The following is an 11,859-nucleotide window of genomic DNA, read 5'->3' on the forward strand; positions in this document are numbered from 1 at the left end:
TCTTTTCATATAGCATGGATCTTAGTTACTGAGCCGATAGCATCAACCCACCTCAAAGAACTAACCACAGAGATCAGTAAATTACAAAGAATCTAACGAGCAAGATTATTATAAATTAAGTTGTACAATTGACTGCTAATTTGATCCTGAATAATAACTTTACGAATTAAATTTTTTTCTTCTTCTAATGACTCCCCGGGAGAAAGCGAGAAATTATGTGAGCCATTGTGGCCTCTGAGACTATATAATATGAAGAGAAAAAACTCTTTTTAACAGTTCACTTACAAGCTGTAGCTAAATTTATATTGCGCGCTATATTTGCGTCACCGTCACATAACAACAGCTGCTCACTCCACATCATTTGCTTTCCTTCCTCTTAAGAAGGTAAATTATAAATTCGAAATATAAGAAGAGACGAGAGAAAAATTAAAATTAAAATTAAAAAAATAATAATAAAGAGAGAGAGAGAGAGAGAGACCGAGGATGATGAGGCTATAAATTTCTCCTGAGGTCGATCACAACGACGCTCACGTTATCCGCGCTCCGCCTCGCCAGCGCCAGCTTCGTCAGCAGCATCGCCGCGTCCGAGCACGCCTTATCACCGTCCACGTGTCCTCCCCCCTCGCCGCGGGCTCCCACTTGTGCGGAACCCCGCAGGCACATGCGAACGACGTCGCACGCCATCTCGTTGGTTACGACGTCCCACAGACCGTCGCTCGCTAGTATCAGACACTCGTCTCCCTCCTCCCTCTCCGTCACCGTTACCTCTGGCTCCGGTATCACGTACGGCTTCAGATAGCTATCCCCTGATTGGTTTTACTAAATGGATTAATTTAACCATTAAGAAAAATAATTACAATTTTCACTGACCAATAAAATTGAAGCATCTTGTATACATTGTACTATATATATATATATATATATATATATATATAAATAAATATTTACCAATGTATATCTTTAAAAGACTTAAAGCTGCTGTATATCTCTCAAGATCTTGATCTTTTAATCTGACGAAAGACATTCGAAGGTGAAGAAAATTAAGGGAATTCAATGATTCAATTTTGTTGATCACAGATTCTATACAAGATTGTAATTTTGCCCAGTTAGTGAACATCTTCCCGTGTACTATACTTTCATCCAGGTTATGTAGAAAATTTTAATCGGAGAATTATTAAGTTGAAAGTTTTCTTTAACGTATCATCTGAGAAGGTGGCTATCAAAATAGTCAAACTGGCGGTACAACTTGGGATGTCAAAATAGTCAAACTGGCGGAATGTCAAAATAATCAAGCTGGCGGCTCCTACTCAACTCCACTAAGCTCAAAAATAAGTCAACTCCACTAAGCTCAAAAATAAGTTGAGCCGAGCTCGATTTTTAAAATAAGCTCAAAAATAATTTATACTGATCATGAGTCTTTCAATCAAACACACAGGACGAAACTCAAAAAAAAAAAAAAAAAAAATATATATATATATATATATATATAAGTTATATTATGCTATATAATATTCTAAAAATTACTTACTATAAATTTAATTTATATATGGTCTTATTTGCCCTGAGTTTAGAGATCATCTGCCTGGGTCCAAGTAACTAAATAAGACTAACCAATTAAGTTTGGACTTAGTCTCAAACTAAACAAGAGTTTAGCTGGATCTTATCCTACTTTTTTAATACATAAATATTTCTATTCTTTATATTTTTGAATTAAGCTTTATTTTAAATTTAATTCAAACCTAAATTCAGCTTAGTTTAATTGAAGCTTATTAGGATCGAAGTTTGGCTTGAATTAATTAAGACTCGCTCTATTGCATCCCTAAGTATATCAAGGGAGAATGAATTAAATTATCATTTTCGTTCCAACTAAGTAATCTTAAAGTTGGCATTTTTGAAAGCTAAGTCGCTAAAAGAGCGGCTATTTGCACAAAAAAGTTTTTTAGAGTTGTTTTTGATAATAACAAGATTAGACTTATAAAACTAAGTACGTTTTTTTTTCTATATTAATTCCCACTTTCCTATAACTAAGTGCAAATCATTTGCAGCACAAGACTATCACCAAAACTTAAGAGAGCAACTATTTTAATCTACGAAAAATAGTGTCATAAAAAATATTGTAACTAATTTTATCACTCTATTTATCTCAAGTCACACCTCTTCTACGAATAAGATGGGACAAATTCTACAAGGAAAATTGCACTTCCAAGTTCCAAACGCAGCATAATCGTCTTTAGAGAAGTAATTACGCAAATACAAAACCCAAATTAAGCAGTATTGGAAAGAGAGGAACTCACCGATGGCTCTCGACATCGCGAGCACGCCGAGAACCCTCGGCCCGTCCCAGTAGATCACTCGGCCCCCAGCCGATTGGATCCGCTCCAGCTCGTCCGGCCGGTCCGGCTGAGACAAAACCCGAGGGCAAAATAGTCAAAAAAACTAACAAAACAAAGATAAGATATGAGCGCTGGATTTTAGCAACCACTGGATCCCTCCAGTGCCCACCTTGTGGTCCGACGAGAGCGGGACGGCGGCGCCACCGCGGGAAAGGACGGCGCGCGAGTCGCCGCAGTTGGCGACGACAATCTGGGTTGGGCCCACGATGGCGACGACGGCGGTGGAGCCCACGTGGTCGCACCTCGTCGGCGGCCGGAGGTCGCACCGGCAGCCGGGGTTTGGGCGGCCGTCGGTGCCATTCCAGCTCGAGGCCTCTGCGTCCATCCGCAAGAAGCTTCTCTCCATCATCTCCTTCCACCTCTCCTGCGATGGCTCCGAAGGCGGAGAACTGGACCCCATCTCCTCAGCCACCACCTCGTGCATCCGATCTTGACACGACACCGCCACCTAGAGATCCCAACATCTGTTAGAGAGGCAAGGAGTGGAGAGAGAGAAACCTAGTGAGAGTGAAGAAAGGCTTACATGAGAGCAACCGTGGCCATCGTAGACGCCAAAAAAATGGTGCTTCCCCGGGATCTCTGATCCGACCCAAAGGAAATCGGGTCGGATCGAGACGGCGTCCTCCATCTCCCTCCTCCGCCCGCAGACCGATGTCATTCCGTACCTCGGGCATCCATCCGACTCTTCCGATCCACCCGATCTCGCTTGCGGATGCTCCGAATCGGAGCTCGCATCCGGACAAGACCCCGATCTGTCCTCCCTGGATCCAATATCCTCGCCCCCATTCCCGGCGCCGACGACGGGACCCGTCTCTAACACCGCCGGAGAAGCGGACACGGAACACTCCACCCTCTTCCTCTTCCGAATCCGTTCCACTTCCGGCAAAGAACCATCGACGCTGTCGGCGATCTTGAACCGCCGGAGATCCATTCGGCGCCGCCTCCCTGAGCGCGAGCTCGGTTCGAGCTCGCACGCTGTGACGGCCGCCGCCGTCGTCTCCGCCCCTTCGCAACATATTTCCGCCATCGCCGAAGCTAATAGAAACCTTAGGATTCCTCCGCCTCCGCTGCCGATGGCTTCGTTAGGGTTAAGGCGAGACCTCCTCGTGGCCGTCCAAGATAGAATAAGGAAGAGAAAGCGAGATGAGAGAAAGAGAAGCGATGGTCAGGTGGACAACGCAACAGAAAGGACCTCCAACGGGCAGCTGCCCGTCACTGTCACGGGCAGCCCTTCGATAGGAACAGTAGGTGAGATGTCGTGCTCCACGATCGCAGTGAGCCGTCCGTTCCACTGCCCGCCCTTGATATAACAACACGTGTAGGTGCGTCTCAAAGAGCCGGGACACGTGGATCTGGTCCTCGAGGAAGAATCTGCTATTATTATCTTTTTAGAGAAAGCCCATGGGTGAAAGGAATCTACTAATTAAGCTTTAGCGTTAGGTATACGGCCTCCTTAATCAGAGTCCCTGCTCATGACACGTGGCCATTTATTGCTGCAGATAATTGTAAGCGGTGCTTTTATATTAAAGCGAATTTGTCATTTCACACTTATTCAATCTACACCCTGTGTTCACTATTTTTTATTTCAAACCCCCTTGAATGTTCAATGAAATACAAAAAAATTTAAACAAAAAAATTATTACATCTGAAACTATTGCTTAATTTTTATATAAACCTTCTTATTAATCTTTTTGGGCAACTTTACTTGGCCTCTTACATATATAAAATCTCCTAAAATATTCTTTTTGTTGTAGAAAAATTAAATATCTACATAAAATTGAGAAATAGCTTAAACAATGAGAAAATTATGATATTTTTATATTATTAATTAGGATGAATTATAAATTGCTTTTAGTTTTTGGTTTTGTCTAAAATTAAATTACCCAGTGAACCTTTATTTATTATTATTAATAGAAATTATCTTTTTTTTCGTTAAGTTTAAAATAAGAAAGTTTACGATTTTATATTAGTACAAAATGTAATCTAAAAAATTATTAAAAAAATAAAACAGTTAAAGGATAAGATCTAAATAATATATACACATTAATATTGGGTGCAAAAGGAAAACTTTCTATATAATATATATGTCAGGCGAAAGTGAATTTGGACACGTAAAAGGCGGAGTTCGCCATCATTGACGCTGGAGGAATAGGGAGCGGTCGCCGGTCGGTGGACGGTGCATCCGACACGTGTCCCGTGCTTGCGTGTAGTCGAGTTGGACGGTGGCTTTGGGTTAGGAGGCCACGTTCCCGACTCCCACGAGGAAAAGGAACCGATACATGTGACTTGTATGGGCGTTAAATCAATGATAAACTGATTACCTCTATTATAGTAGGTAACTTACCAATAATTAACCCAATAATTAATCGTGAATATAGGATCGACTTTTAACTATAATTAATTATTATGGAAAAAATTATTTAATAATTTAATAAATTAATAGCTCACCGGCAGCACCACGTCTTAAATTAAATTTTGACGATATTTAATTTAAAATAATAGTTTAGCAATACACATAACTTATTTAGTTAAAACTTAGTGAAATTTAGTGGATTTGAATGAGTTGGTCTTTTTATTTAGACGATATCTAGCTTTCAAATTTTTAAATAATAAAAAAATAAATAAATAAGATCCTTCATTGTTTACCATGGGCTATGTGTAATTTCTACTCCTCTTTTTATACTTTTTATATAAATATTGTGTTACGAACCAGTCTAATCTGATCCGCAACGGTTCTAAAACTTATATCCTAGCTTGATAGCCCTTCAATGGCGATGAAAGAAGGGAGGTGGGAGAGGGCGCCAGTGGCTAGATACTAAAAAATAAAGAGATAATGCTAAAGTCAATTCTAATAACAAGATAATCATCCTCATACAACTCTAGTTAGGGTTTCCTCCACATATATATAGAGGCTCATCCTAGGACTCATCAACTAAATTAAACAACTCTAACAAATCATCAAAACTACTCTTCCTTATCTTCTCGGATTAACCCTTCGTTTTGTCAAAATAGATCCCGAATCTAGAGAAGTCGTGATTACTTTATCCAACTAGTTTGATATTATTTGGATATTATTTAAATATGTGTAGAATATTCTTAAATATTTTTCTGAAACTGCGCGCTGTATTTAGCTAATTAAATAAAATCTTAATATGATAAGACTCTAACTAAACCAAATAACCAAATAAGATAAGTAGACTCAATCCATTGAGTCTAATCTCCCTTTAATATGATCCGATCTGACTCAGTTCGCATCATATTATAAGCTCATGTATGTTAACACAGTTTTTTTTTCTAATAATTCAAGAGCTCCTAAATTACAGGCCGGATATTACATAATTAAATTTGACAAGTAAAACTGGCGATAATAGCTAAATCTAACTACAGTCAATTCAATCATTCTTGTAATAATTTTGTTTTGCTGTTGTTTTCATATCCATACAAGGATTGAAACTCAAATCACTTACGTTAATAATTGGCCCTTGACAATTAATAGTCTTATAATATAAGATTTGTTTTGATAATGTACATGAACTTTCGAGATTCATTACGACTAAATATTAAATATTTTTAGACCCTCTTCGCATCTAGAATAGGAAAAATAATAGGAATAGCAAAACATAATTTGTTATTTTAGAATAATTATTGTATTTTAGGAATAGTTATTCTCATGTTTACCTGGAATAAGAATGTAATAATTATTTTTGATGTAATATAAAATTAATAAAATGATGGAAAAACTTATAATATTATAAATATACAATACATACGTGAAATATTACATTATTGTGCTCTACGCACCTACCAGCAAATATTACTATAATCGGAGCGTAAGTATGCATTGTAGGCTGGTACATATGTAATACATTATCTTTTGGCAAGCAATATTAAATATTACCATGCTTTACTTATTTATCGACGCATATTACTATGTTAGGAGCATTTATATGTATTATATGCTGATGCATATGTAATGCATTATTTTTTACAAACAATATCAATTATTATCATGTTTTACTTATCTACTGGCGCCTATTACTATGGTGAGAACATACATATGCAATATGTGCTGGTTCATATGTAATGGATGATAAACAATATCAATCATTATTATGCTTTATCTATCTACCATGCTTATTACTATGGCGGGAGTTAGTATGTATGTAATGCATTATATTTTAACAAGCAATATAAATTATTATCATGTTTTATCTATCTACTAACACGTATTACTATAGTAAAAACATGCATATGTATTGTATGCTGGTACATATGTAATGCGTTACATTTTAACAAGCAATATCAATCATTACCATATTTTACTTTTATACTAGCACCCATCAAATAATAACAATAATTATGTAATTTTACAAATATGAGCAATCTAATCGTTAACAAAGCTTCGCAAATTAAACTGTCGGTTTGGCGAATTTATAGTCCATTTATCAGTTTATCAATCTACTTGCTCGGTCCGATTCGGTTCTAATAATTATATTACAAAGTATATGTTTTCTTTTCATAAAGATGTCCATTTGAAAGTTGTTAGCATTATCTTTGCCATTTAGATAACCCATTGCAGAACCTACCATCTAAATTATTTTGGACGTAATTTGGTAAGTCATTGGGGCTTTTTCATGAGAATTTGGAAGCCTATATCGTGTCTGAATAAGTCCGAGGAAATAATTGAACAAGTAACACGTGGATGGAGCCTGGCATTCCTTGCCAAAATTGAAGGCGTTTGAAGGCTCTCTCAGGGAAAAACTACCACCTCTCTTCTCTGCCGTTCACTTTATGGCACCCGAGCAGCAACAACTTTCTTTTCTTTCTTATACGAGAGCGTAATTATGTATTGTGTGCTATATAATGCTTTAAAATATTAGTTTATTTATATTAGTCTTTTGTTACATTTAATAATTCGTATTTTCTAGTCAAAAATAATAAGTTATATTTTAAATATTATTATATTTAATAGTAAAAATATAAAAATTTAATTAACATGGAACATATATTCTTAATAATCAGAAATAATATTAAAATATTTATACTTTCATATGTTTTATTTTAAGAGATTATTAATTATATTATATTATATTTTTCTCAAATTTTCTATTTTATTAAAAGATTTAATTACATTAATACATAGTTTAAATAGTAAATACATTATTTTATCTATGAGTTAATATTTAATTAGATAAAATATTAGTTTATACATATAAAATAATTTAATTAATAAGATAATTTATAAAATAAATATTATATCAATTAAATACTATAGTAAGAATTTTATAATATTTATATTTACAAAAATAATATTTAATAATTGTAATACTTTTTAAAATGTGTTTATTTTTATGAAATAAATTATTTAATATATGCTGTTTAAATTAGATTTTATTTATTTAGTATAAAATTTTAAAAAATGATAAGAAAGGAGAGAGAGTAGAGAGGAGAGATAAACTATGATCGAATGTTGATAAGATGTTTAAAAGAGAGAAAAAAAGAGTAATGAATTATGATAAGATATTTGAAAGAGATAAATGATAAATAATAAATTATAATAAGATTTTTAAGAGAGATTATAGTCAAATCAAGGATAAATTGATATGAGTTAGTGCGGGGTATAATATATAATTTTAATTAATAATATTTATATTATATTATGATTGCTATTATGATGTTTAACCAGTATTCTGAAATAAGATATTGTATTTTAGAATTATTTTTTTTATTATTTCTAAAGTGGACATGAGCTTAGATACCATTGTCCGTGCAGATCCTCTAGTAACGGATTAATCGGTGGAGCCGAATAATATTGAAAAGTAGCACGTGTGACGAGTAAAACCGATAGATATGATCATCGGGCGGATCGGGTTTTTCGGCCAATCGAGCTTAAGTATTTGTTCATGGCCCGACCTACCAATCACTCGGGTCAGGCCGGATTCAAGCCGGATTAGAATAGTCTATCCCGTTGGCCCGTGAGAGATCGGACTAGCCGATCAGGCCGAGCTAGCCCGACCCACCAATCATTTGGCCCAACTCGCATTTTAGCCATTTTTAGAATTTTTTTACTATTAGCTTATTTAAAAAAAATATTTCTGTTCCTTCATTTAAAAAAAATAATAAATTAAAAAAATTTAAATGTGTGCTTAAGAAAAATATAAAACTGTACAGTACCAACTTTTTATTTAGTTTTTAGTTTAACAGAATGGGTAAATACTATAGCAGAACGGGTGGGCCTAGTTGTGGGCCAAACGGACGGGCTTCCGAGCCGGGTTAGGTGAGCAAAGGACTGGCCCGTGCTGCTCATGGGTAGTTCGGGCACGGGCCGGGCCGGGCCTAAGCCTAAATCGGGTCCGGTCCGAGCTATGCGATTTGATCAAAAACCGGTGATAATCTGCTAAATCTAACTACAGTGAATTCAATCATTCTTGTAATAATTTTATTTTTAAGTTAATTCTTTGTGGAGGCTACAGTTTGCATACTATAATCTTATATAATTTATTTAAGAGTATTAAATAGCTCAATCTTACATTATTTATTTATGAGTCATAGATAACTCAACTCAGGCTACAAATTGCACGTATTACTTCTTTTTTAGGAATCGAAAATGCATCGACCACCATCGACGCAAATTATTTGACCATTTATATAGGAAGCAACCGGCATACAAAGAAAAGCCGCAAGAGGCGCCACCTCCTCTGTTTCACCGACACGCCCCAAAGGAATACGTGATAATTCTTTTGCTTTGAACTCCTCATCTTCAAATGACTGTAAATTTAAAAGTTAGAAAGTTAAAATTCTCATAGGATATTTTATTTATAGGATTAAGTACGTTTCAACCACTCTATTTTGGATTAAAACTATTTTACCCTCAGTTTCTTCTAATAGCTAGGCTTCATTCATATATGGAATATAGTTCAAATAAGAATATCAATTCCTATTTTATTTTACCAAAATACTAGATTTATTCTAGGATAATTATTCTTGTATTCACAAATATTTTAGAATAAGAGTACAATAATTATTTTTGATATAATATTAAGTAAAAAAAAAGATGAGAAAATTATATATATTTTTTTATAAAATTATGATATATATCTTTTAATTTGATATAAACTAGATTGATTAGAGAGATACAAAGAATAAATTGATAATTGGACTAGTGTATAATATAAAATATAAATATTATTAACGATCTCTATTAATGACATTTGTAGTGAGAATATTACCGGCTTCATTAGCGGAGTTGTGATGGGACCTGGTGCTATGCAGTTTGTTCGAATGTTATCTTCTGCCCATTCACATGCAAAGTTCTTTGTGAGTTGATTTATTGCTCCTGAAATAACATCACAAAGTTGAGACTTATAATTTTGTGCTAATCATGTTTTGTAAAAAAATTTTAAAAAATGCAACTATACTATCAATAATTATGTATCTGCCTTTGGTTGCTGAGTAAATGGACATATTTTTTATTGCTACTACCCCTGCAAGTGAGGAGATAAACACAATGCTTCCTCTTCCTGATGCCTTTAGAAGAGGATGAGCCATTTGGCTCAAATGGAAGGAAGACTCCAAATTAGTAGCCATTAAGTAGGAGTATTCTTCGGCAGTACAATCCAGAGCCGGTTTTACAATGCCAGTTCCTGCGTTATTAATCTACAAATTGAGAGGCAAAGTTTTAATGAGCCACTCTTGTTATAACTAATTTGCAAATTGAGTCTAGTAACAGTATCTAAATATATAAGAAGTTTTAATAACCCAAAAACTTACTAGGATAGTGAGCTTCCCTTGGAAAATGGAACTGACCCTCTCCATTAATCTCTCTCTCTCAGCTCGAGAGGAGACATCGCAAACTGATCCAGTTACAACAAGATTCATATCTGCCCATTCCTGCAAACATTTCTTCAGCTCTGCTTCGTTCCGTGAACAAGTGTGGACTGAAGCTCCAAGCCCTGCTAACTCTTCAACTATAGCATGCCTGCAATCTCTTTTCTCTTAGTCTTTTATAAACGATTACAAGATTAATGTTGCTATGAACACTTGTGAATGATAATAAGATTAATGAGGGGGACAAAAGAAAAAGAAGAAAAATAAAATACCCGATTCCTTTGGTGCCTCCGGTGACGAGAGCCGTCATGCCGGCAAGAGACCATCTCTGAGCTCTGCTGTTCTTTTCCATGGCTTCCTCCTCCTTCTTTGTCTGTAACTTTATTCTACCTAGCCTCTAAAATTTATAGTACGTTTCTAAGTTTTGTCCCACTTTTCTACAAACTTTTCCAAGTTTTCCCACATTTCTACAAATTTTCTAAGTTCAGTCGAGTCGTGCAAAATCGTCAGCAAACAAAACCAACGACCAGCCGCTTTGACCAGAAATAAAATTCAAGCTGAATGTTATAACGAGAGGAGTCCTACCAGTTTGGAATGATGTTGATGGATCTCAATACATAAAGAAATCAAATGATTTAAAATGTAATTTCGCGAGAATTTATTTCTAATTAACTTAACCTAATAGTTGATATAGTTCATAATCACCCTTAGGGTAAATTGCCCTTATTTTAGTAGATGCCCAACTCTCATGACTTCTTCTTCTGTCTTTCTCACATGAACTCTACCGTATGAATTATTATTAGGATCTCTGAATTCTTTTCTTCTTTTAAAGTCTTAGCAAAGTTTTTCCTTTTTTCTGAATTTATTTAGTATTTAGTCTTCATTCATTAGATCGTGTTTTAGGGAGCATTTTGTGCTCGTGAAAATTAATCTAAAAGCTTCTCTATTTTTTCCCTTAAAAAAGGTGTCATGCCTTTTTTTAGAGTAAAATAATCTTTCCATGACATAAAATTGATCATGTAATATTCGCACATTAGCTTTTAATAAAAATATTTAGCGGATAACTAACATAGTGGGTATGTAAGAGGTTTTCACTAATTATGGGGGTTAATATGTCGTGAAAAATAAATTAAGATGTATATGGAAACGAATTGCAGTTCAAGAGGTCTAGATGTAGTATCCATTTTTAAAGTTATAATTACTAAAAGTCGATCCATATAAGAGTAATTATCATCACAAAATTGCCATTGAGATAATGTTCAAATGGTAAGACTAATATTAGACTCTAATATTATGCTAAATAATCAAATAACTTAAAATTTGATGTTGTTTGATAACCGACTAATAATGTATATCATATCCTTTAATAAAAATATATGTACATAACAATGTGAGTGATGTATTAATATTTTTTCTAATAAATGATGAAAAAAATTAAGATTTACGTCAATCTTTAGGTATGCTCTTATACTAATTGAAAAAGTAAGAAACGCTCTTAAATATGAGATCTATCACACGTTATCGATAATAATATGCGAAAAATAAAGCTTGAAAAAGACGATCGCAAAATACAAAAGTTTTTACTTGGAAAAACCCACGACTGGGTAAAAAAAGTACGGATCCAAACTCAGATCTAAAT

The 11,859-nt window shown here is 34.7% G+C and overlaps 2 protein-coding genes across 2 annotated transcripts; both read right to left on the reverse strand.

The window, feature by feature from the left end:
- Positions 1–213: 213 nt before the first annotated feature.
- LOC140761755 (probable protein phosphatase 2C 24) lies at positions 214–3,633 on the reverse strand. Its single transcript, XM_073099219.1, has 4 exons — positions 2,917–3,633; positions 2,503–2,841; positions 2,295–2,400; positions 214–806 (listed from the first exon to the last, which is right to left on the reverse strand). Exons 1-4 carry the CDS (start codon positions 3,418–3,420, stop codon positions 493–495), a joined length of 1,263 nt encoding a protein of 420 aa, XP_072955320.1. The 5' UTR covers positions 3,421–3,633; the 3' UTR covers positions 214–492.
- Positions 3,634–8,878: 5,245 nt separating this feature from the next.
- Positions 8,879–11,234, reverse strand: LOC140761758 (noroxomaritidine/norcraugsodine reductase-like). Its single transcript, XM_073099222.1, has 5 exons — positions 10,493–11,234; positions 10,164–10,371; positions 9,833–10,049; positions 9,623–9,729; positions 8,879–9,161 (listed from the first exon to the last, which is right to left on the reverse strand). The coding sequence occupies exons 1-5, from the start codon at positions 10,570–10,572 to the stop codon at positions 8,988–8,990; spliced, it is 786 nt and encodes a 261-aa protein (XP_072955323.1). The 5' UTR covers positions 10,573–11,234; the 3' UTR covers positions 8,879–8,987.
- Positions 11,235–11,859: the final 625 nt, after the last annotated feature.

Source organism: Typha angustifolia, chromosome 6, assembly GCF_048772165.1.
Source record: "Typha angustifolia cultivar Huaian chromosome 6, ASM4877216v1, whole genome shotgun sequence".
Classification (NCBI taxonomy): domain Eukaryota; kingdom Viridiplantae; phylum Streptophyta; class Magnoliopsida; order Poales; family Typhaceae; genus Typha; species Typha angustifolia.

Bases quoted from the DNA above. Each gene is read 5' to 3' on its own strand.
- LOC140761755 (XM_073099219.1), bottom strand. From the start codon at position 3,420: ATGGCGGAAATATGTTGCGAAGGGGCGGAGACGACGGCGGCGGCCGTC. The intron at 2,842-2,916 runs GTAAGCCTTTCT...TGGGATCTCTAG, and splicing joins ATGGCCACGGTTGCTCTCAT to GTGGCGGTGTCGTGTCAAGA. The intron at 807-2,294 runs GTGAGTTCCTCT...AAAACCAATCAG, and splicing joins CGCGATGTCGAGAGCCATCG to GGGATAGCTATCTGAAGCCG.
- LOC140761758 (XM_073099222.1), bottom strand. From the start codon at position 10,572: ATGGAAAAGAACAGCAGAGCTCAGAGATGGTCTCTTGCCGGCATGACG. The intron at 10,050-10,163 runs GTAAGTTTTTGG...CTCAATTTGTAG, and splicing joins AAGGGAAGCTCACTATCCTA to ATTAATAACGCAGGAACTGG. The intron at 9,730-9,832 runs GCAGATACATAA...ATGTTATTTCAG, and splicing joins CATTTACTCAGCAACCAAAG to GAGCAATAAATCAACTCACA.